The sequence below is a fragment of the Salminus brasiliensis genome, chromosome 7, assembly GCF_030463535.1.
Source record: "Salminus brasiliensis chromosome 7, fSalBra1.hap2, whole genome shotgun sequence".
NCBI lineage: Eukaryota > Metazoa > Chordata > Actinopteri > Characiformes > Bryconidae > Salminus > Salminus brasiliensis.
In genome coordinates this window covers 29,870,169-29,894,324 of record NC_132884.1, presented here as the reverse complement: position 1 = coordinate 29,894,324, position 24,156 = coordinate 29,870,169, and the positions used below count along the sequence as shown (strand labels likewise).

Below are 24,156 nucleotides of genomic sequence, written 5' to 3'. Positions count from 1 at the left end.
TCTGGAGAATGTGGAGGCTAGGTCAGCTCCTTGAACTCTTTGTCCTCATTCCTGAACATTTCTTGCAGTGTGGCAGGACACATTATTCTGCTGAAAGAGGCCACTGCCACTGCAGCAATGTTTAAGTATGTGGCATTTGTCAAAGTAACGTCCACCTGAAAGCCAAACGTTTATAGAGTATCACTCTAGTGCATCTTGGTATCATCTCTTCTCCAGGTAAGTGTTGCACACACACCCACATGGCTGTGTGATGTGAAACAAAACTCATGTGCTCGTTGCAGGCGACTTCAGAGGTGGAGCACAACCCCTACACAACCCCATGTGCACCAAACTACAGCGCACTACGATACACTCTTCTACTCTAGCCAGCATGAACTTTTCCAGCAGTTTGTGCTACAGTCGCTCATTTGTGGAATCAGAGCAGACAGGCTGGCCTTCACTCCTGGCATGCATTAGTGAGCCTTGGTTCACCAGTTGTCCTTCCTTGAAATGATTTTGATGCTGTTACCCAGTCGTCTAGACATCACAATGTGGCCCTTGTCACTAAGATCCTTACACTTCCAGCACATCCACTTTAATAACAGCCTGGCCACTTGCTGCCTGATATATGTAATAAGATAATTATTGTTTACAACTTTAACGATTGTAATAATATGGCTGATCAGTGTGAAGCATATTATAAGCTGGGGTGGGTTTGGGGACTAGTGTGTAGTCATCAAGTGCTCGCACTCACTTAGTCTTTCACTTTCTCTCTCTCTCTCTCTCTCTCTCTCTCTCTCTCTCTCTCTCTCACTCTGTCACTCACTACCATGCCCAGTGGGACAAAAATAAAGCCGAGCAGCATAATGCTCTTTGTGTGAGTAGGTTACGAGGTATCTGTATTACATAACACACACAGTGCGCGTTTGCCTAATCCTGAACTTTTGCCGCCCTCTCCCTCCGCTGGAAAGGCAAACAACATCTAATCAGTTTTTATTTGTTTCTTTGTTTATTCAGTCATAAATACGCATCATATGCTTATAAATGTCCTGGACATGTATTAACCAACATTCAATCTGAATTTATATTTAATAAGCTCAAAACAGCGTGAGAATAAAATATTGTCTAAAACTTTTATTTTCCCTTATACATGCTTTTATTTTGAAGTGTGTGTTCCTAGTCAGCTGACCCAGCTATATGCTAATGAACTTACCTAGCTGGCAAGGTTTACTAGCCATTCCGTCCTCGGCGGAGCGTGTCTTTGAGGTCTTGCTGCACATCAGACTTGTGCCTGGAAGGAAAACGACGCAGGTAGCTATATATTGCATATACACACACACACACAGCCGAAGCGCGTTGTGCACGTCGTGTTTTGCGCACACTTGTTTTAAAACTGGGGATTTGATGTGCTTTGGGATCTTTTTTTTCCCTCTTGCGATGTTAGCTAGATAGCTAAACTAGCTAGCCCGTGTCGATGCTTCCTTACTCTAGCCAGCTAGTGCTAACATTTGTTCAGTGAATCGTTCGATTATCTTTCCCCCTGTTCGTCTTTAATTTGATAGATGTAGCACTAAATTGTTTTGACTTTATTGGGATGCTGTTATGGTAGCTAGCTAGCTATATTATTCAGAAAGAGTAAGTAAGTTAGCGTTAGCTTTGTTGGCTAGCATTAGCTAGCTAGCTAGCTAGTAAGCATCCTTAGCTACTTAGTTAGCTAGCTAGCACTAGCTAGCTGACCTCGAGCTTACAAGAATAAACAGCGCAGCTCGAAATTACAATAACGATGTAATATAGCTTTGTTCAATTTAATTTAATTAGTTCAATGCTTACTGTTAATGTAAACATTAGATTAGAAGATCTTTATCAAAGTAGCTAGCTAGTTTGTTAGCTAGCTATTAACGAACTCAGGTAGCCGATGTAGTGCTAGCTAAATGTGTTATAGCAACGTATCATGTGTGTTTTCCTTTCTCTTGAAGGATTGTTTTTCTGTGGAGCTGAAATTTCCTGAGGGTACAAAGTGAAAATGGGAGGTAAGTGTGTTGCGTTTTTTTTTCTGACACTACCATGCTAGCTATTCTAACTATTGTACAAACATTTTGCATATGAGCGTGTTTCTTGAACTGGAAACCATGTTTTCTGGCCGCCTTCGATATAGATTGAGGCCACTGTTGGAACAATGAAGTTAGACCAGTATTCCATAAACACTTGTTCTTACCCCCTTCTCTAGATCCTTCCCTACATCGAGATTGCCCCCTAGACTGTAAGGTTTATGTGGGTAATTTGGGTAACGGTGGGAACAAGACTGAACTGGAGAGGGCTTTTGGTTATTATGGTCCTTTACGGAGTGTGTGGGTGGCCAGGAATCCTCCTGGTTTTGCATTTGTGGAGTTTGAGGACCACAGAGATGCTGCAGATGCTGTCCGGGAGTTAGATGGAAGGTAAGTGTTAAAGGGGGGGCATTTTGCAATTTTGAGACTACAGAATAATTCATATTTGCTCTATTGGAATACATATACATTTTAATGTATACCTTCTATATGAGTGATTTGCCTTTTCTTTTATCCTCAGGACCCTCTGTGGTAGTCGAGTGCGGGTTGAGATGTCTAGCGGGGAGAAGCGATCAAGGAATCGTGGACCACCACCCTCCTGGGGTCGACGCCCAAGAGACGACTACAGGCGTCGGAGCCCACCCCCTAGACGCAGGTAGGGCTACGTGGGTGGGTGGGGAGAATAATAATACAATCCATTATGTAGTGTTCTGAGCAATAGTGATGTTAAGAGGTGAACTGATTGGGAGCAGGCCTTATATTCATGGTAATACCTTTTGTGAATAGATTGATAGATGAATTATCAGACCTTTGGGACATTGCAACTTGCCTTTAAACATCTGAACATGCAATGTTCAGATTTTTTTTTTCCTAGACTGAGCTTGTTTGTTACCATAGTTGAATGACTAGTGTACATTGATCTAACCAGAGCTTTACTCCCCTTGCAGTCTGCCATTTTCTCCTTTCATAATGAGTGTATGCAGTTGCTAATGTGCATTAGACTTGATGTACATTTCCGTCCATAGCAGTTAATTAGAAGCATTTATTTTTTTTTAATTGTTTGGGCTCTGTACCATCTCTGTCTCTATTAATGAAGCTGACCCCCCCTTTCAGAGACAACATTCCTCTTCTCATCAGCTACTGAATCAGTCAACTAGTCCAGTTTCAACGCCATGTGACCAGCGTACACCAGTCAGCTCACATGACCCAAGCATGGCCACCGGCCCATTGCCTCCTGAGCATGCCTGTCTAAGGCTCCTTCAGTTCCTTCAGCGTTAACCTGATCAGCAAAACTACCCAAGCCACTTGTGCAACCAATCAACGTCTCTTATCTTCCCTAATGTCTACAAAACTACCTACCCTCAGCCATCCTCAGCTAACATCTTCAGCCATCTATAGCAGTCAGCAATGTTAACGTCTAGAAACCATCTCCCCGCAAATTCTGGCCTCCTGACCAACAGGCCTGACTGGCCTCTTTGCATCATAAGTAGATTGTTGAAAACCAAACAATAGTAAGTTAAAGCCTTTTTGCTCCAGTGTAATTATTTTTGATTTGGAATTCAAGCATCATATCCTCATTTTAGTCATCAAATTAGTAAGGAATGTTTTATTGTTTTGGGCTAAGAAAAAGCAGTGACTGGTCATCCCAAAGGTGTAGGAATCGGGATGAAAGAGAAGCGTGTTCTAGCATGAACAAAATCTTCTGTTACAGACTTGTTTACCTCCTGACGAAATATTCGGCTGTGGAATAAATCGTGTCCCAGTCAGTAGTTTAAAAATGTTTTTCAAACTATTGAAAACATTTGTGACTTGCCTCATGAAGCTCTACTACCCTCCTACACCCTTGGGTCATCCAGTGACTTTCCACTAGAACACCTACCTCAGATACTAATTCAGACGCCAGTGCATCAATATTCAATCTCTGGGAATGGTCATCCCAATGAGGGTAATGTTTTCTGACTATTATTTAACCCCCCCTTCCTTAGGTCGCCCAGGAGGAGGAGTTTTAGCCGTAGTCGCAGCCGGTGAGTGTCTGTTTATGTATTTATTCGTTCACTTATTCTTCCTTCCTCAGTTACCATTTAATAAAGCTCTTTCTCTATTTATAGGTCTCTTTCCAGAGAAAGGAGAAGAGACAGGTCTGTGTCTCGAGATAGAAATCATAAACCTTCACGATCTTTCTCAAGATCACCCAGGTGAGTTTTCACTTCTATGTGTGCATATGTATTGTTTTGTGTACAACAAAAGGTTTGCTGTCTGATCCTTGACTTTTTGCAGTCGTTCCCGTTCTAACGACCGGAGGTAAGATGCTTCTGAAGTTCTGGAGAAAGTTGGTGGGTGTCCCTCAGACAGAGACAACTGATAATGGATGGATGTTGTTCTTTTATTAATATTTTTTCTTCCTGACCTCATACTCTGGTTATTTTTTTTCTTCTTTTTTGTTGACTGATGGAGATTTCAGTATGTATCTGACCTGTAACTTTTTTTCCTTCTAAACACAGTAAAGTTTTCTAGATGGCCATAACTCCTATTTCTGAATTAGTTGTAAAACATGACTTAATGTGTCTCTTCTGTCTTTGTTTTTTAATAAAAAATCCCTTTTCCCCCTGATTTTTTTCATGTGTAATGTTGTCCGCTTATTTTGTTTGTAGTACTAATAGTTGGTATTGTTACTTTAAAACTACACTTAACTTATTATTTTAAATACAGAAACATGTGATCAACACATGCTATGCCCTTTGCTTTGTCACTGAGCAAGTGATTGCAGCATTCTACCCACTACTTGCAAAATTACCTTAAACTGTGGTTGTTTGAACTAACCAGTCATCACAGTAGTTGACTATGACTGCTGTTTGCTGGGGAGGGTCTTTTTAGTCAACACACTTTTGGCAGTCTAAAGCATGGGTGTGAGGTCTTCACAGTATGATGTGTAACCCCCTTAAATTGGATGTATAAGGCTTGTTCTGCATGTGAAGATGAACCAGCAGTTGCCAGGAATTTAATGTGAGCAGTAAAACATAATGCTTAGTGTTTGATTTGAAACTAAACGTGTTTAACACATTTCTCAAAGACAGTGTTAACTATCTGTTGTCAAAGGGAAACTGGTCAGTGCTTCTCATGCATGTGTAAGAAGGTGTGAAGCTCACAACGTAGCGTGTCAACTGCACAGGAAGTTGAAAAGTGGGTAGAAGCAAAGGAGGAAGCAACAGAATTGCTACAGATGCAACACCAAAAAACCAAAGATAACCATCAGCAAAACTTCTACTCTTCTCCAGTGGACATCCAGACGTTTCCTGAGTGAATACCTCGGGTAGGTTCCTGTGATCCTAAAGATTTGTAACAAAAAAAAAATGTGCTGAATGTTCCGGTCCCATCTGGGACCTCTCAGCATGTGCTGTGTTAGGGTTTGTGGGTCACTTTCACTCGTTGTAAACATTTCCTTTCCTACAGAGTGTACAGCAGATGTGCGGGCAAAATCATTCTAGTTATTAACTTGTTGAAGCTTTAAATAGTATTGAGACATTTTGAGATCTGTATTTGAAAGTCTAGGGCAGTAAGGCTTTGCTGAGGTGGGGTTAGAACAGTCAAGCAGAGAGTGTAAAGCTCTTGATTATTTGACTCATTTATTCTTTACTTTGAACTCTTAATAAATGTCAGATACACAGCCTAAATAGTAATGTTCTTTTATTAATTTCATATATTAAATTGGGTTAGCATGCTGTGGTTAGTTTTGGGCTGTTGTACTTGCGACAGCATCTTTAACCATAATACCACAGTATGTCTATGCATGTTATGTTTGGAGACAGGAAAGGGCTGTTATTAGCTGCTGAAACCTACATGAGATTGTACTGTCTCCAAGTAATACAGCTAAAAGGATGATGGTATTAGCTATATTTAAGTAAATATGTAATACAATATTTAGTTCCTAAATTCAATAAATGACAAATATTCACAATCATTACATTAGTGAAACTTTTTATTGATTGTGTTTTAGATATCAGTATAATTAAAAGGAGTAAAAACAGGATGTTGCAGTGTGTAAAGCTTCTGCGTAGTACAGGATAATGAGTCATATACCCATAACGACTGTCAGGACTAGTTTCTTTACAATTCATGTTCTTGGGACAATTTATGGCACAACTGAGTTTTTATATTCTTGTTTTGCTTAGACTCGTTGTAGGGTAAAGTTGGAATAGTCATGTCAGGCAGAAAGTCGAAAAAGAGCCAAAAGTTTGGTTCCTCACGACGAAATGCTAGCAGAGGTCATAACCGAGATACTGAAGATAAAGAAAGTGAAGATGCTAACCTACAAACTGGCTATGAAGAGCATAAAAACCAACAAGCTGGTGATGCTTCAATGCTGCAGTCTGGTCAGGCAGAATCAACAAGCTCCAGTCAGCAGACTTCTGCGTCAGAACTTCTTATTCAGTCACAGGATGGCAAAGAGTTGCTGGCACAGGCTGAAGCAGTGAGTAAGAAGAGAAAAATGGGAACAACCCGCAGGAGCAGGAGATTTAAAGGTGATGAAGTACCTGAGGAAGAACCAGAGCACATAGAAGAGCATAAAGTGACTGAAGAAGTGTCAGTCGAAGAGGAGGGAAGCAAAAAAGATTATGATCAACAAGTTCCGCCTGACTTCTCATCCTGCCAGTCCACAAAACCCGAGAGTTCCACCCTACAGAGTGAACAAATTAGCATTGCTTCTCATGAACCTGACCAACTCGAGGTGGTAGGTTTCTGTTCAGAATCAGCAAGCCATTCCCTTGTCTTTAGTGTTGTCAAAAGCACTGAAAATGAACTTCCAGCTCATGAAATTTCCACATCATTACAAATGTACCACCAAACGGAGACCTTGCCTCCCACCACAGGCTTAAAAAGCAGGAAAGACTCAGCAGACAGACCTCCTAATGAAAACTGGAACAACAGAGAGAGTGAAAATCCTTGTACATCAGAAAGCATTTCTGAAGTGCTTGATCCATATTGGAATGTGTATCCCGATGAAGCGAGAAGCATTGTACAACCAATTGAACCAGATGAAAACATTACATTGTCCCCAGAACAGAAACATCTAGAAGACAGATCATCAGACCAGCACCTTTCATATACATCAGAAGTCCCTTGTGACTTCTCTAGCAGTGAATCTAGTCATCCTTCTGATGCCAGACCTTTGAAAGAAGAAAGCAGCATTGTGGACAACACTGAGAAAATGGAAGCGGGTTTTAAGGAGCATGATAATGAAGAGGACAAGGAGACCAGGACAGAGAGTGCTGCCATGGCATCATTAAATTTAATTATTGAAAAGTCAAAAATTCCTTACGAAATAGTGTGTGAGGTAGAGTCAGAGAAAATGGGCATCAAAAACCAGTTATACGTTTTAACAAACAACGATTCTGGAGAATTAGCATCTGAACTGGACAGTCGAAGGAGGGAAGATGTTTTTCCCAATCTATATTTAGGTTCGAATGAGTTGCATGATAGCAAACACTATCAAGAGACCAGGTTCTATGATAAGACGCCCTTTCAGTTAAATGACGAGAAGAGAGGAGGTGACACTGCTGAAAACAAGAACCAGGATGTTTTTGAGGAAATAAAACCATCAGAGAATACCAGTGATACTAGTACTTTACCTGTTAGGGAAGAGGAGAGTAACATATATTATGACACAGATGAGACACTTGAGGTAACAAAGACAAATGTAGATGTTTTGAAGAGGACAGAGATTAGTATCGAGAACATAACACTGGTGTATGGCAGTAAAGATGGTTTAAATGAAGACAGAGTGCATACTGCAGAAGTACTAACCACAGATCATATAATGAAGCCAGCTGAAACCATAGAGCTATATTTGGCTGAACAACTACAAGCAAGCACTGCATGTACTGAGGAAGACACTGAGAAAGACATAAAATACAAATATCTAGAGGAGGAAGAGGATGGGGTGCAGTGCCTTAGTACTTTGGCTAAAGAAGATGATAAGGATAATGCGGATCAAACTGGTGAGAAGTACAGAACTGGCTTTCAAACATACAGTAGTGAACCTGAAGGTTACACCACCTCACATCTGTCACAGGACTCTATTGAGGTAACAAATGCCCTTGTCACAAATTCTACCCCTAAATTGTCTGAGATTGAATGCAACACATCCAGTTGGTTTCCTCAGGAGAATTGGTTGGACTCTTGCAATACTCTCAAAGAAAGGAAAGACCATGGGTTGGAGGATGAAACTGAAAAAGATGTAGCAACCAAGAAAATAAAGATTTCACAAGAATATGATGAAACTGCCACCACATTGTTTGTGTGTGAGGAAAATGAAGGTATTGGACAAGATCTCAATACAAACCCAAAGTGTGGAGTTCTTGGAAGCGAGGGTATGGAAAAAGGGTTTTTAGATGTGACTGAATATCAGATAGAATCTAATTTACAAAAATGGGAATTGCAAGAAAATTCAGAACTGAAAAACAAAGAAGTGTATACAGAGAGCCAAACTACACCTCAGGGAAAACACAGAGCAGACAATGAAGAAGAAGAAAGAACATTTGAAGATACAGAAGCTACAGATGAAATTGAACATGACAGTGAAAAGAGAGGTTTTAAAGAAACCATCCATCAAGCAGCTGCTGTAAATTTGCTTACGGATCCACAGAATGATGTGAGTGTGGTGTCACTTAGCATCATTGACCAACCTTATGATGAAAAAACAATTGAATCCAAACAGGCAAAAGAAGGCCATGGAATGATTGATACTCTACCATCTACCATGGCGTCAAATGTTATTGTTCATCAGATTGACCGTGTGCTCCTTAGTGAAGGAACCAAAGCAGAAAGACTAGTGGAAATGAAAAAACATGGAAGCCCAGTAGTGGATGATGAGAAGTGTGATGACTCCACATCCTCAGATGACCAGAAAATATCACCCATCATTACAGAAGTTCAGAATGATACTTCCACATATCATGATTCTTCTCAGGAAACATGTATGGTGGTTGACGAATATAAGAGGGAGAACAGAGGCCATAGCCAAATTCATTTAAACACCATTAAAGAGATACTTGCAATGGAAGGGGCTAGAGGTAAGGAAGATGATGAGGAGAGGTATGGAGAGGATAACGTTGTGTATCTTACAGACAGATCTAACATATCAGGCACAAAAACTGAAGTTATTGAGGAGGAGAGGGTGGAAGCAAAAGAAGAAATGAATGCCACTCCTACAGAAGAGTCCACCACTGAAGATTTTATGGCAGTCTGTTCAGAACATGTACTTTCTGAAGTGTCCTCTCAAACAACTGAACTGAATTTCACTACTAACACACAACCTTCAGCGGAACCTGAACATACAGATTCCAAGGAAGTTGGTGAGAGTAATAATGAAAATGCAGAAATAAGAAGAACAGAACTACATCCACAGAGCCAGAGTAAGAAAAAGGGGAAATTTGGATCAACCCGAAGGCCTCATGGAGGACACAGACCAGATAATGAAGGAAGGGAAAAAACAGGGAAAGATACAGAAGAAACCACTCATCAAGAAGTTACTACTGATTTGCTTTCTGAATCACAGGGTGATGTGAGTGAGCTATCTCTTGGCGTCCTTGATCCACTCTTGGAAAAAGAGGCTATTGAATCAACAGATGAAACAAGAGACAGTGAAATGACTGATACATCACATGCCACGTTAACAGATGTTCACCACATCGATCATGAAGTAAACAACATGGAAGAACAAATAGAAATTACAGATGTGCATGGAAAATCAGTAGTTGATGATGAAAAGATTGATGACTCCACATCTTCAGATGAGCAGAAAATACCACCAATCATCACAGACATTCAGAGTGATACTTCCACACACCGTGATTCTTCCCAGGAAACATCTATGGTAGTTGAAGAACATGATAAGGAGAGTATTGTAAATGGAAACAACGTCCATGCTTCTCCACCAAGTGGCACAATGGAGCTTATTCCTGAAACACAAGAGGGTGACATTCCAGTGATTACAGAAAATAGTGATGAAGTTGCACCTGAGCAAATAAGACAGTTGACTTGGGATCATAATGCATCTGAAGACCATCAGGAGAAGCCAGCAGACAGGGAATCAGAAAGCACAACCTCACTTATTCACACACAGGAATCAGACACCACTGAGGAGAATGTGATCACTGAGAAATCAGCATTGAGCACATCTGGGAAAAGGAGAAAGATAGGCTCAACTAGAAGAAGTCATAGAGAGAAACTCCATGGAGGTGACAGGAAAAAGATGAATGAAACAGAAGAAAATCAAGATGAAAATGATGATGAAGAGAAATACAGAGAGGAGAATGATGTGTATCTTACAGACAGATCTAACATGTCAGACACACAAACTGAAGTTATTGAAGAGGAGAGTATGGAAGCAAAGGTAGAATTAGATGTCACTCCTGCAGGAGAGTTCATCACTGAAGATTTTATGGCAGTCTCTTCAGAACAACATGTGCTTTCTGAAGTGTCCTCTCAATCAACTGAACTGAGTTTAACTACTAACACACAACCATCAGCAGTGAGCAGAAACTCAGATACCAACGAAGTCAGTGAGAGTAATTATGACAATTTAGAAATAAAAAGCACAGAACTACATCCACAGAGCCAGAGTCAGAAAAAGAGGAAATTTGGATCAACCCGAAGGCCTCATGGAGGAAACAGACCAGATAATGAAGGAGGGGAAAGAACAGAGAAAGATACAGAAGCTACAGAAGAAATTGAACATGATGTGGAAGAGAGATGTTCTAAAGAAACCACTGATCAAGAAGTTACTACTGATTTGCTTTCTGAATCACAGGGTGATGTGAGTGAGCTGTCTCTTGGCGTCCTTGATCCACTCTTGGAAAAAGAGGCTATTGAATCAACAGATGAAACAAGAGAAAGTGAAATCACTGATACATCACATGCCACGTTAACAGATGTTCACCACATCGATCATGAAGTAAACAACATGGAAGAACAAATAGAAATTACAGATGTGCATGGAAAATCAGTAGTTGATGATGAAAAGATTGATGACTCCACATCTTCAGATGAGCAGAAAATACCACCAATCATCACAGACATTCAAAGTGATACTTCCACACACCATGATTCCTCCCAGGAAACATGTATGGTAGTTGAAGAGCATGATAAGGAGAATGATGTAAGTAGAAACTACGTCCATGCTTCTCCACCAAGTGGCACAATGGAGCTTATTCCTGAAACACAAGACGGTGACATTCCAGTGATTACAGAAAATAGTGATGAAGTTGCACCTGAGCAAATAAGACAGTTGACTTGGGGTCATAATGCATCTGAAGACCATCAGGAGAAGCCAGCCGACAGAGAATCAGAAAGCACAATCTCACTCATTCACACACAGGAATCAGACACCACTGAGGAGAATGTGATCACTGAGAAATCAGCACTGAGCACATCTGGGAAAAGGAGAAAGATAGGCTCAACTAGAAGAAGTCATAGAGAGAAACTCCATGGAGGTGACAAGAAAAAGATGAATGAAACAGAAGAAAATCAAGATGAAAATGATGATGAGAGGCATGGAGAAGACAGTGATGAGCTTCTTTTAGACAGATCTAACATGTCAGACACACAAACTGAAGTTACTGAGGAGGAGAGTTTGGAACCAAAAACCACTCTTACAGAAGAGTCCACCACTGAAGATTTAATAGCAGTCTGTTCAGAACAACATGTACTTTCTGAAGTGTCCTCTCAAACAGTTGAAATATGTTTTACAACTAACACACAGCCATCACCAGAAACCGAACAAACAGATACCAAGGAAGTTGATGAGAGTAATTATGACAATGTAGAAATAAAAAGCACAGAACTACATCCACAGAGCCAGAGTAGGAAAAAAGGAAAATTTGGATCAACCCGAAGGCCTCATGGAGGACACAGACCAGATAATGAAGGAGGGGAAAGAACAGGGAAAGATACAGAAGCTACAGAAGAAATTGAACATGATGTGGAAGAGAGATGTTCTAAAGAAACCACTGATCAAGAAGTTACTACTGATTTGCTTTCTGAATCACAGGGTGATGTGAGTGAGCTGTCTCTTGGCGTCCTTGATCCACTCTTGGAAAAAGAGGCTATTGAATCAACAGATGAAACAAGAGAAAGTGAAATCACTGATACATCACATGCCACGTTAACAGATGTTCACCACATCGATCATGAAGTAAACAACATGGAAGAACAAATAGAAATTACAGATGTGCATGGAAAATCAGTAGTTGATGATGAAAAGATTGATGACTCCACATCTTCAGATGAGCAGAAAATACCACCAATCATCACAGACATTCAAAGTGATACTTCCACACACCATGATTCTTCCCAGGAAACATCTATGGTAGTTGAAGAGCATGATAAGGAGAGTACTGTAAGTGAAAACTACATCCATGCTTCTCCACCAAGTGGCACAATGGAGATTATTCCTGAAACACAAGACGGTGACATTCCAGTGATTACAGAAAATAGTGATGAAGTTGCACCTGAGCAAATAAGACAGTTGACTTGGGGTCATAATGCATCTGAAGACCATCAGGAGAAGCCAGCAGACAGAGAATCAGAAAGCACAACCTCACTCATTCACACACAGGAATCAGACACCACTGAGGAGAATGTGATCACTGAGAAATCAGCACTGAGCACATCTGGGAAAAGGAGAAAGATAGGCTCAACTAGAAGAAGTCATAGAGAGAAACTCCATGGAGGTGACAAGAAAAAGATGAATGAAACAGAAGAAAATCAAGATGAAAATGATGATGAGAGGCATGGAGAAGACAGTGATGAGCTTCTTTTAGACAGATCTAACATGTCAGACACACAAACTGAAGTTACTGAGGAGGAGAGTTTGGAACCAAAAACCACTCTTACAGAAGAGTCCACCACTGAAGATTTAATAGCAGTCTGTTCAGAACAACATGTACTTTCTGAAGTGTCCTCTCAAACAGTTGAAATATGTTTTACAACTAACACACAGCCATCACCAGAAACCGAACAAACAGATACCAAGGAAGTTGATGAGAGTAATAATGAAAATGCAGAAATAAAAAGCACAGAACTACATCCACAGAGCCAGAGTAGGAAAAAAGGAAAATTTGGATCAACCCGAAGGCCTCATGGAGGACACAGACCAGATAATGAAGGAGGGGAAAGAACAGAGAAAGATACAGAAGCTACAGAAGAAATTGAACATGATGTGGAAGAGAGATGTTCTAAAGAAACCACTGATCAAGAAGTTACTACTGATTTGCTTTCTGAATCACAGGGTGATGTGAGTGAGCTGTCTCTTGGGGTCCTTGATCCACTCTTGGAAAAAGAGGCTATTGAATCAACAGATGAAACAAGAGAAAGTGAAATCACTGATACATCACATGCCACGTTAACAGATGTTCACCACATCGATCATGAAGTAAACAACATGGAAGAACAAATAGAAATTACAGATGTGCATGGAAAATCAGTAGTTGATGATGAAAAGATTGATGACTCCACATCTTCAGATGAGCAGAAAATACCACCAATCATCACAGACATTCAGAGTGATACTTCCACACACCATTATTCTTCCCAGGAAACATCTATGGAGGTTGAAGAACATGATAAGGAGAGTACTGTAAATGGAAACAACGTCCATGCTTCTCCACCAAGTGGCACAATGGAGCTTATTCCTGAAACACAAGAGGGTGACATTCCAGTGATTACAGAAAATAGTGATGAAGTTGCACCTGAGCAAATAAGACAGTTGACTTGGGATCATAATGCATCTGAAGACCATCAGGAGAAGCCAGCAGACAGAGAATCAGAAAGCACAACCTCACTCATTCACACACAGGAATCAGACACCACTGAGGAGAATGTGATCACTGAGAAATCAGCATTGAGCACATCTGGGAAAAGGAGAAAGATAGGCTCAACTAGAAGAAGTCATAGAGAGAAACTCCATGGAGGTGACAGGAAAAAGATGAATGAAACAGAAGAAAATCAAGATGAAAATGATGATGAAGAGAAATACAGAGAGGAGAATGATGTGTATCTTACAGACAGATCTAACATGTCAGACACACAAACTGAAGTTATTGAAGAGGAGAGTATGGAAGCAAAGGTAGAATTAGATGCCACTCCTGCAGGAGAGTTCATCACTGAAGATTTTATGGCAGTCTCTTCAGAACAACATGTGCTTTCTGAAGTGTCCTCTCAATCAACTGAACTGAGTTTAACTACTAACGCACAACCATCAGCAGTGAGCAGAAACTCAGATACCAACGAAGTCAGTGAGAGTAATTATGACAATTTAGAAATAAAAAGCACAGAACTACATCCACAGAGCCAGAGTAGGAAAAAAGGAAAATTTGGATCAACCCGAAGGCCTCATGGAGGACACAGACCAGATAATGAAGGAGGGGAAAGAACAGGGAAAGATACAGAAGCTACAGAAGAAACTGAACATGATGTGGAAGAGAGATGTTCTAAAGAAACCACTGATCAAGAAGTTACTACTGATTTGCTTTCTGAATCACAGGGTGATGTGAGTGAGCTATCTCTTGGCGTCCTTGATCCACTCTTGGAAAAAGAGGCTATTGAATCAACAGATGAAACAAGAGAAAGTGAAATCACTGATACATCACATGCCACGTTAACAGATGTTCACCACATCGATCATGAAGTAAACAACATGGAAGAACAAATAGAAATTACAGATGTGCATGGAAAATCAGTAGTTGATGATGAAAAGATTGATGACTCCACATCTTCAGATGAGCAGAAAATACCACCAATCATCACAGACATTCAAAGTGATACTTCCACACACCATGATTCTTCCCAGGAAACATCTATGGTAGTTGAAGAGCATGATAAAAAGAGTACTGTAAGTGAAAACTACGTCCATGCTTCTCCACCAAGTGGCACAATGGAGATTATTCCTGAAACACAAGACGGTGACATTCCAGTGATTACAGAAAATAGTGATGAAGTTGCACCTGAGCAAAAAAGACAGTTGACTTGGGATCATAATGCATCTGAAGACCATCACGAAAAGCCAACAGACAGAGAATCAGAAAGCACAACCTCACTCATTCACACACAGGAATCAGACACCACTGAGGAGAATGTGATCACTGAGAAATCAGCACTGAGCACATCTGGGAAAAGGAGAAAGATAGGCTCAACTAGAAGAAGTCATAGAGAGAAACTCCATGGAGGTGACAAGAAAAAGATGAATGAAACAGAAGAAAATCAAGATGAAAATGATGATGAGAGGTATGGAGAAGACAGTGATGAGCTTCTTTTAGACAGATCTAACATGTCAGACACACAAACTGAAGTTACTGAGGAGGAGAGTTTGGAACCAAAAACCACTCTTACAGAAGAGTCCACCACTGAAGATTTAATAGCAGTCTGTTCAGAACAACATGTACTTTCTGAAGTGTCCTCTCAAACAGTTGAAATATGTTTTACAACTAACACACAGCCATCACCAGAAACCGAACAAACAGATACCAAGGAAGTTGGTGAGAGTAATAATGAAAATGCAGAAATAAAAAGCACAGAACTACATCCACAGAGCCAGAGTAGGAAAAAGAGGAAATTTGGATCAACCCGAAGGCCTCATGGAGGACACAGACCAGATAATGAAGGAGGGGAAAGAACAGAGAAAGATACAGAAGCTACAGAAGAAACTCAACATGATGTGGAAGAGAGATGTTCTAAAGAAACCACTGATCAAGAAGTTACTACTGATTTGCTTTCTGAATCACAGGGTGATGTGAGTGAGCTATCTCTTGGCATCCTTGATCCACTCTTGGAAAAAGAGGCTATTGAATCAACAGATGAAACAGAAGAGTGTGAAATCACTGATACATCACATGCCACATTAACAGATGTTCACCACATCGATCATGAAGTAAACAACATGGAAGAACAAATAGAAATTACAGATGTGCATGGAAAATCAGTAGTGGATGAGGAGAAGATTGATGACTCCACATCTTCAGATGAGCAGAAAATACCACCAATCATCACAGACATTCAGAGTGATACTTCCACACACCATGATTCTTCCCAGGAAACATATATGGTAGTTGAAGAGCATGATAAGGAGAGTACTGTAAATGGAAACTACATCCATGCTTCTCCACCAAGTGGCACAATGGAGCTTATTCCTGAAACACAAGACAGTGATATTCCAGTGATTACAGAAAATAGTGATGAAGTTGCACCTGAGCAAATAAGACAGTTGACTTGGGATCATAATACATCTGAAGACCATCAAGAAAAGCCAACAGACAGAGAATCAGAAAGCACAACCTCACTCATTCACACACAGGAATCAGACACCACTGAGGAGAATGTGATCACTGAGAAATCAGCACTGAGCACATCTGGGAAAAGGAGAAAGATAGGCTCAACTAGAAGAAGTCATAGAGAGAAACTCCATGGAGGTGACAAGAAAAAGACGAATGAAACAGAAGAAAATCAAGATGAAAATGATGATGAAGAGAAATACAGAGAGGAGAATGATGTGTATCTTACAGACAGATCTAACATGTCAGACACACAAACTGAAGTTATTGAAGAGGAGAGTATGGAAGCAAAGGAAGAATTAGATGCCACTCCTGCAGGAGAGTTCACCACTGAAGATTTTATGGCAGTCTGTTCAGAACAACATGTACTTTCTGAAGTGTCCTCTCAATCAACTGAACTGAGTTTAACTACTAACACACAACCATCAGCAGTGAGCAGAAACTCGGATACCGAAGAAGTCAATGAGAGTAATTATGACAATGTAGAAATAAAAAGCACAGAACTACATCCACAGAGTCAGAGTCAGAAAAAGAGGAAATTTGGATCAACCCGAAGGCCTCATGGAGGACACAGACCAGATAATGAAGGAGGTGAAAGAACAGAGAAAGATACAGAAGCTACAGAAGAAATTGAACATGATGTGGAAGAGAGATGTTCTAAAGAAACCACTCATCAAGAAGTTTCTACAGACTGGCTTTCTGAATCACATGGTGATGTGAGTGAGCTGTCTCTTGGAATCATTGTCCCACCTTTGGAAAAAGAAGTTATTGAATCAACAGGTGAAATAGAAGAGTGTGGAATGATTAATATGCCATCTGTCACCATAGACATCCAACGTGATACTTCCACACACCATGATTCTTCTGAGGATACATCTAGGGTAGTTGAAGAGCATGATAAGGAGAGTTCTGTAAATGGAAACTACGTCCATGCTTCTCCACCAAGTGGCACAATGGAGCTTATTCCTGAAACACAAGACGGTGACATTCCAGTGATTGCAGAATATAGCCATGAAGTTGCACTTGAGCAAATAAGACAGTTGACTTGGGATCATAATGCATCTGAAGACCATCAGGAGAAGCCAGCAGACAGAGAATCAAAAAGCACAACCTCATTCATTCACACACAGGAATCAGACACCACTGAGGAGAATGTGATCACTGAGAAATCAGCACTGAGCACATCAGGGAAAAGGAGAAAGATAGGCTCAACTAGAAGAAGTCATAGAGAGAAACTCCATGGAGGTGACAAGAAAAAGATGAATGAAACAGAAGAAAATCAAGATGAAAATGATGATGAAGAGAAATACAGAGAGGAGAATGATGTGTATCTTACAGACAGATCTAACATGTCAGATACACAAACTGAAGTTATTGAAGAGGAGAGTATGGAAGCAAAGGAAGAATTAGATGCCACTCCTGCAGGAGAGTTCACCACTGAAGATTTTATGGCAGTCTGTTCAGAACAACATGTACTTTCTACAGTGTCCTCTCAAACAGTTGAAATATGTTTTACAACTAACACACAGCCATCACCAGAAACCGAACAAACAGATACCAAGGAAGTTGGTGAGAGTAATAATGAAAATGCAGAAATAAAAAGCACAGAACTACATCCACAGAGCCAGAGTAGGAAAAAAGGAAAATTTGGATCAACCCGAAGGCCTCATGGAGGACACAGACCAGATAATGAGGGAGGGGAAAGAACAGGAAAAGATACAGAAGCTACAGAAGAAACTGAACATGATGTGGAAGAGAGATGTTCTAAAGAAACCACTGATCAAGAAGTTACTACTGATTTGCTTTCTGAATCACAGGGTGATGTGAGTGAGCTATCTCTTGGCATCCTTGATCCACTCTTGGAAAAAGAGGCTATTGAATCAAAAGATGAAACAGGAGAGTGTGAAATCACTGATACATCACATGCCACATTAACAGATGTTCACCACATCGATCATGAAGTAAACAACATGGAAGAACAAATAGAAATTACAGATGTGCATGGAAAATCAGTAGTTGATGATGAAAAGATTGATGACTCCACATCTTCAGATGAGCAGAAAATACCAACAATCATCACAGATATTCAAAGTGATACTTCCACACACCATGATTCTTCCCAGGAAACATCTATGGTAGTTGAAGAACATGATAAGGAGAGTACTGTAAATGGAAACAACGTCCATGCTTCTCCACCAAGTGGCACAATGGAGCTTATTCCTGAAACACAAGAGGGTGACATTCCAGTGATTACAGAATATAGTGATGAAGTTGCACCTGAGCAAATAAGACAGTTGACTTGGGATCATAATGCATCTGAAGACCATCAGGAGAAGCCAGCAGACAGAGAATCAGAAAGCACAACCTCACTCATTCACACACAGGAATCAGACACCACTGAGGAGAATGTGATCACTGAGAAATCAGCACTGAGCACATCTGGGAAAAGGAGAAAGATAGGCTCAACTAGAAGAAGTCATAGAGAGAAACTCCATGGAGGTGACAAGAAAAAGATGCATCAAACACAAGAAAATCAAGATGAAAATGATGATGAAGAGAAATACAGAGAGGAGAATGATGTGTATCTTACAGACAGATCTAACATGTCAGACACACAAACTGAAGTTATTGAAGAGGAGAGTATGGAAACAAAGGAAGAATTAGATGCCACTCCTGCAGGAGAGTTCACCACTGAAGTGTCCTCTCAATCAACTGAACTGAGTTTAACTACTAACACACAACCATCAGCAGCGAGCAGAAACTCGGATACCAAAGAAGTCAATGAGAGTAATTATGACAATGTAGAAATAAAAAGCACAGAACTACATCCACAGAGTCAGAGTCAGAAAAAGAGGAAATTTGGATCAACCCGAAGGCCTCATGGAGGACACAGACCAGATAATGAAGGAGGGGAAAGAACAGAGAAAGATACAGAAGCTACAGAAGAAATTGAACATGATGTGGAAGAGAGATGTTCTAAAGAAACCACTCATCAAGAAGTTTCTACAGACTGGCTTTCTGAATCACAGGGTGATGTGAGTGAGCTGTCTCTTGGAATCATTGTCCCACCCTTGGAAAAAGAAGTTATTGAATCAACAGGTGAAATAGAAGAGTGTGGAATGATTAATATGCCATCTGTCACCATAGACATCCAACGTGATACTTCCACACACCATGATTCTTCTCAGGATACATCTAGGGTAGTTGAAGAGCATGATAAGGAGAGTTCTGTAAATGGAAACTACGTCCATGCTTCTCCACCAAGTGGCACAATGGAGCTTATTCCTGAAACACAAGACGGTGACATTCCAGTGATTGCAGAAAATAGCCATGAAGTTGCACCTGAGGAAATAAGACAGTTGACTTGGGATCATAATGCATCTGAAGACCATCAGGAGAAGCCAGCCGACAGAGAACCAGAAAGCACAACCTCATTCATTCACACACAGGAATCAGACACCACTGAGGAGAATGTGATCACTGAGAAATCAGCACTGAGCACATCTGGGAAAAAGAGAAAGATAGGCTCAACTAGAAGAAGTCATAGAGAGAAACTCCATGGCGGTGACAAGAAAAAGATGAATGAAACAGAAGAAAATCAAGATAAAAATGATGATGAGAGGCATGGAGAAGACAGTGATGAGCTTCTTTTAGACAGATCTAACATGTCAGACACACAAACTGAAGATACTGAGGAGGAGAGTTTGGAACCAAAAAACACTCTTACAGAAGAGTCCACCACTGAAGATTTAATAGCAGTCTGTTCAGAACAACATGTACTTTCTGAAGTGTCCTCTCAAACAGCTGAAATATGTTTTACAACTAACACACAGCCATCACCAGAAACCGAACAAACAGATACCAAGGAAGTTGGTGAGAGTAATAATGAAAATGCAGAAATAAAAAGCACAGAACTACATCCACAGAGCCAGAGTAGGAAAAAAGGAAAATTTGGATCAACCCGAAGGCCTCATGGAGGACACAGACCAGATAATGAAGGAGGGGAAAGAACAGGGAAAGATACAGAAGCTACAGAAGAAATTGAACATGATGTGGAAGAGAGATGTTCTAAAGAAACCACTGATCAAGAAGTTACTACTGATTTGCTTTCTGAATCACAGGGTGATGTGAGTGAGCTGTCTCTTGGGGTCCTTGATCCACTCTTGGAGAAAGATGTTGTTGAATCGAAAGATGAAACAGGAGAGAGTGAAATGGTTAATGTGCCATTTGTCACATTGACAGATATAGTTGTTCACAATATTGATCATGAAGTAAGCAACTCAAAAGGAGTAGGAGAAAATATAGAAGGACACAGAAAATCAGTGCTAAATAAAAAGACAGATGACTCCACATCCTCAGATGAGCAGAAAATGCCACAAATCATGACAGAAATTCAGATTGCCACTCACACATTTTATGATTCTTCCCAGGAACTGTCTTTGATGGCTGAAGAAAGTGATGAAAAGAGTTCTGTGAATGGAAACTACGTCCATGCTTCTCCACCAAGTGGCACAATGGAGCTTATTCCTGAAACACAAGACGGTGACATTCCAGTGATTGCAGAATATAGCCATGAAGTTGCACCTGAGCAAATAAGACAGTTGACTTGGGATCATAATGCATCTGAAGACCATCAGGAGAAGCTAGCAGACAGAGAATCAGAAAGCACAACCTCACTCATTCACACACAGGAATCAGACACCACTGAGGAGAATGTGATCACTGAGAAATCAGCACTGAGCACATCTGGGAAAAGGAGAAAGATAGGCTCAACTAGAAGAAGTCATAGAGAGAAACTCCATGGAGGTGACAGGAAAAAGATGAATGAAACAGAAGAAAATCAAGATGAAAAAGATGAGGAGGAGAAATACAGAGAGGAGAATGATGTGTATCTTACAGACAGATCTAACATGTCAGACACACAAACTGAAGTTACTGAGGAGGAGAGTATGGTACCAAAAACCCCTCCTACAGGAGAGTCCACCACTGAAGATTTAATAGCAGTCTGTTCAGAACAACATGTACTTTCTGAAGTGTCCTCTCAAACAACTGCACTGAGTTTCATTAGTAACAGACAGCCATCACCAGAACCTGAACATACAGATTCTAAAGAAGTTGGTGAGAGTAATAATGAAAATGTAGAAATAAGAAAAACAGAACTACATCCACAGAGCCAGAGTAAGAAAAAGAGGAAATTTGGATCAACCCGAAGGCCTCATGGAGGAAACAGACCAGATAATGAAGGAGGGGAAAGAACATGGAAAGATACAGAAGCTACAGAAGAAACTGAACATGATGTGGAAGAGATATGTTCTAAAGAAACCAGTGATCAAGAAGTTACTGCCGACTGGGTTTCTGGATCACAGACTGATGTGAGTGAGCTATCTCTTGGCATCATTGTCCCACTCTTGGAAAAAGAAGTTATTGAATCAACAGGTGAAATAGAAGAGTGTGGAATGATTGATATGCCATCTGTCACCACAGACATCCAAAGTGATACTTCTACACACCATGATTCTTCTCAGGAAACATCTATGGTAGTTGAAGAGCATGATAAGGTGAATGCTGTAAGTAGAAACTACGTCCATGCTTCTCAACCAAGTGGCACAATGGAGCTTATTCCTGAAACACAAGACAGTGACATTCCAGTGATTACAGAAAATAGTGATGAAGTTGCACCTGAGCAAATAAGACAGTTAACTTGGGATCATAATGCATCTGAAGACCATCAAGAAAAGCCAACAGACAGAGAATCAGAAAGCACAACCTCACTCATTCACACACAGGAATCAGACACCACTGAGGAGAATGTGATCACTGAGAAATCAGCACTGAGCACATCTGGGAAAAGGAGAAAGATAGGCTCAACTAGAAGAAGTCATAGAGAGAAACTCCATGGAGGTGACAAGAAAAAGATGAATGAAACAGAAGAAAATCAAGATCAAAATGATGATGAAGAGAAATACAGAGAGGAGAATGATGTGTATCTTATAGACAGATCTATCATGTCAGACACACAAACTGAAGTTATTGAAGAGGAGAGTATGGAAGCAAAGGAAGAATTAGATGCCACTCCTGCAGGAGAGTTCATCACTGAAGATTTTATGGCAGTCTGTTCAGAACAACATGTGCTTTCTGAAGTGTCCTCTCAATCAACTCAAGTGAGTTTAACTAGTAACACACAGCCATTAGCAGTGAGTAGAAAATCAGATACCAATGACGTTGGTGAGAGTAATTATGACAATGTAGAAATAAAAAGCACAGAACTACATCCACAGAGCCAGAGTCAGAAAAAGAGGAAATTTGGATCAACCCGAAGGCCTCATGGAGGACACAGACCAGATAATGAAGGAGGGGAAAGAACAGAGAAAGATACAGAAGCTACAAAAGAAATTGAACATGATGTGGCAGAGGGATGTTCTAAAGAAACCACTGATCAAGAAGTTACTACTGATTTGCTTTCTGAATCACAGACTGATGTGAGTGAGCTGTCTCTTGGCATCAAAATTGAATCAAAAGATGAACCAGTTGAGTGTGAAAGGATTGATACATCAGATGTCACAGATGTTGTTCTCTCTGTTGGTCATGAGGTAAGCAAAGCAGAAGGACCTGTGGAAATTACAGAAGTACATGGAATATCACAATCCATTCAGAATGTGACAGCAAATAATTCAGAATTAAGCACATCTGGAAAAAGAAGAAAAATTGGCTCAACACGAAGGAATCCTAGAGAGCTGCGCTTTAGAGATGACCAGGTGGACACCACAGAAGAGCTGAAAGAAAACAATAACACCAAAGAACAAGAGCTATATGAAATTCCACCAATTACTAAGGAAGCTCTTTCTGAAACTGAGACACTCAACTTAATTCCTGCATTTAATGCTGAAACATCTCATCATTCCATAATTGAGCCTTCTGAATCAATCAGTATTGTGAGACCTGAGGTTGGAAAATTAGACAAGAAGAAAAGAAAGATGGGTTCAACGCGCAAGAATTTCAAGGGAGGAGAAAGCAAGGAGGCACTGGAAGAAACAAGAGACATGGACCCAAGAATTAATGAAGATATTGTCACAGAAGAGACCAAATGGACGACAACAACAATGGAGGATACGTTGCTTCATGACACAGCCTTTGGATTGAGGACTACAGCAGAGACAACTGTACAAGTCAATAAACCACCAATTCACCATATGCTTGATCAATCAGAAGGCTCACTTCTCAGTGAGATTGAGTGTGAACTAAAAATGAGTTGTCAACTGAATATTACAGCTGGTGCCATCTCAGAGAGCTCATCAAACAATGCCTTAGAAACGTGTAACAATCAGTATCATTTGTCAGATATTCCTGAACCAGCAGCTGAGCAGTGTAAGAGCACTCTGGAACTACCAACATCTCAAACTTCTCAAACTCACACTGAACCAAGCTCCCCAGGAAGAAGAAGAAAAATGGGGTCAACCCGCAAGACACAGAGGAACAAGCACACAGAAGAAATAAAGAATGAGAGCATTGAGACTGAACATCAGGAAGAAAATTTTACCAAGATTGAACTTGAGACGGAGACAGAAAAAGCTAAGGACACGCTTGGGATACACATAACAGAAGATACTAAGGGATCTGTTGACATCACGTCTAAAGTCCATCCAGACTCTCAGATTGATGAGAATAATGCAGCATCTACGCAGCCTCCCTTCCCAGAAGGTAGGAGGAAGTTTGGGTCCAGACGCACAGCAAAGGGCAGCAGAAATCTGAGCGGGTTGCCACCTGATGAATTTGAGCCTAACCAAGAAGATGTCCCATCGGTATGT

The 24,156-nt window shown here is 40.5% G+C and overlaps 2 protein-coding genes across 2 annotated transcripts in view; both read left to right on the top strand.

Annotated features, from left to right (window-relative positions):
• Positions 1-1,185: 1,185 nt before the first annotated feature.
• Positions 1,186-4,637, top strand: srsf3a (serine and arginine rich splicing factor 3a). The gene is made up of 7 exons (XM_072684550.1): positions 1,186-1,290; positions 1,956-2,009; positions 2,207-2,417; positions 2,548-2,682; positions 4,013-4,051; positions 4,136-4,222; positions 4,305-4,637. The coding sequence occupies exons 2-7, from the start codon at positions 2,003-2,005 to the stop codon at positions 4,330-4,332; spliced, it is 507 nt and encodes a 168-aa protein (XP_072540651.1). The 5' UTR covers positions 1,186-1,290; positions 1,956-2,002; the 3' UTR covers positions 4,333-4,637.
• A 591-nt stretch (positions 4,638-5,228) lies between these two features.
• The window catches only part of rab44 (RAB44, member RAS oncogene family), a 23,044-nt gene continuing 4,116 nt past the window's right edge, over positions 5,229-24,156 (top strand). Inside the window, exons 1-2 of the mRNA XM_072684548.1 lie at positions 5,229-5,337; positions 6,197-24,150. Of these exons, the coding sequence (XP_072540649.1) occupies positions 6,226-24,150 (17,925 nt within the window). The 5' untranslated portion in view covers positions 5,229-5,337; positions 6,197-6,225. The remainder of the gene's footprint in view (positions 5,338-6,196; positions 24,151-24,156) is intronic.

What these genes read in the sequence shown, in the direction of transcription:
- srsf3a (XM_072684550.1), top strand. An exon ending in GTCCGGGAGTTAGATGGAAG is followed by an intron (nt 2,418 to 2,547) that starts GTAAGTGTTAAA and finishes TTTTATCCTCAG; the next exon opens with GACCCTCTGTGGTAGTCGAG. An exon ending in AGCCCACCCCCTAGACGCAG is followed by an intron (nt 2,683 to 4,012) that starts GTAGGGCTACGT and finishes CCCCTTCCTTAG; the next exon opens with GTCGCCCAGGAGGAGGAGTT.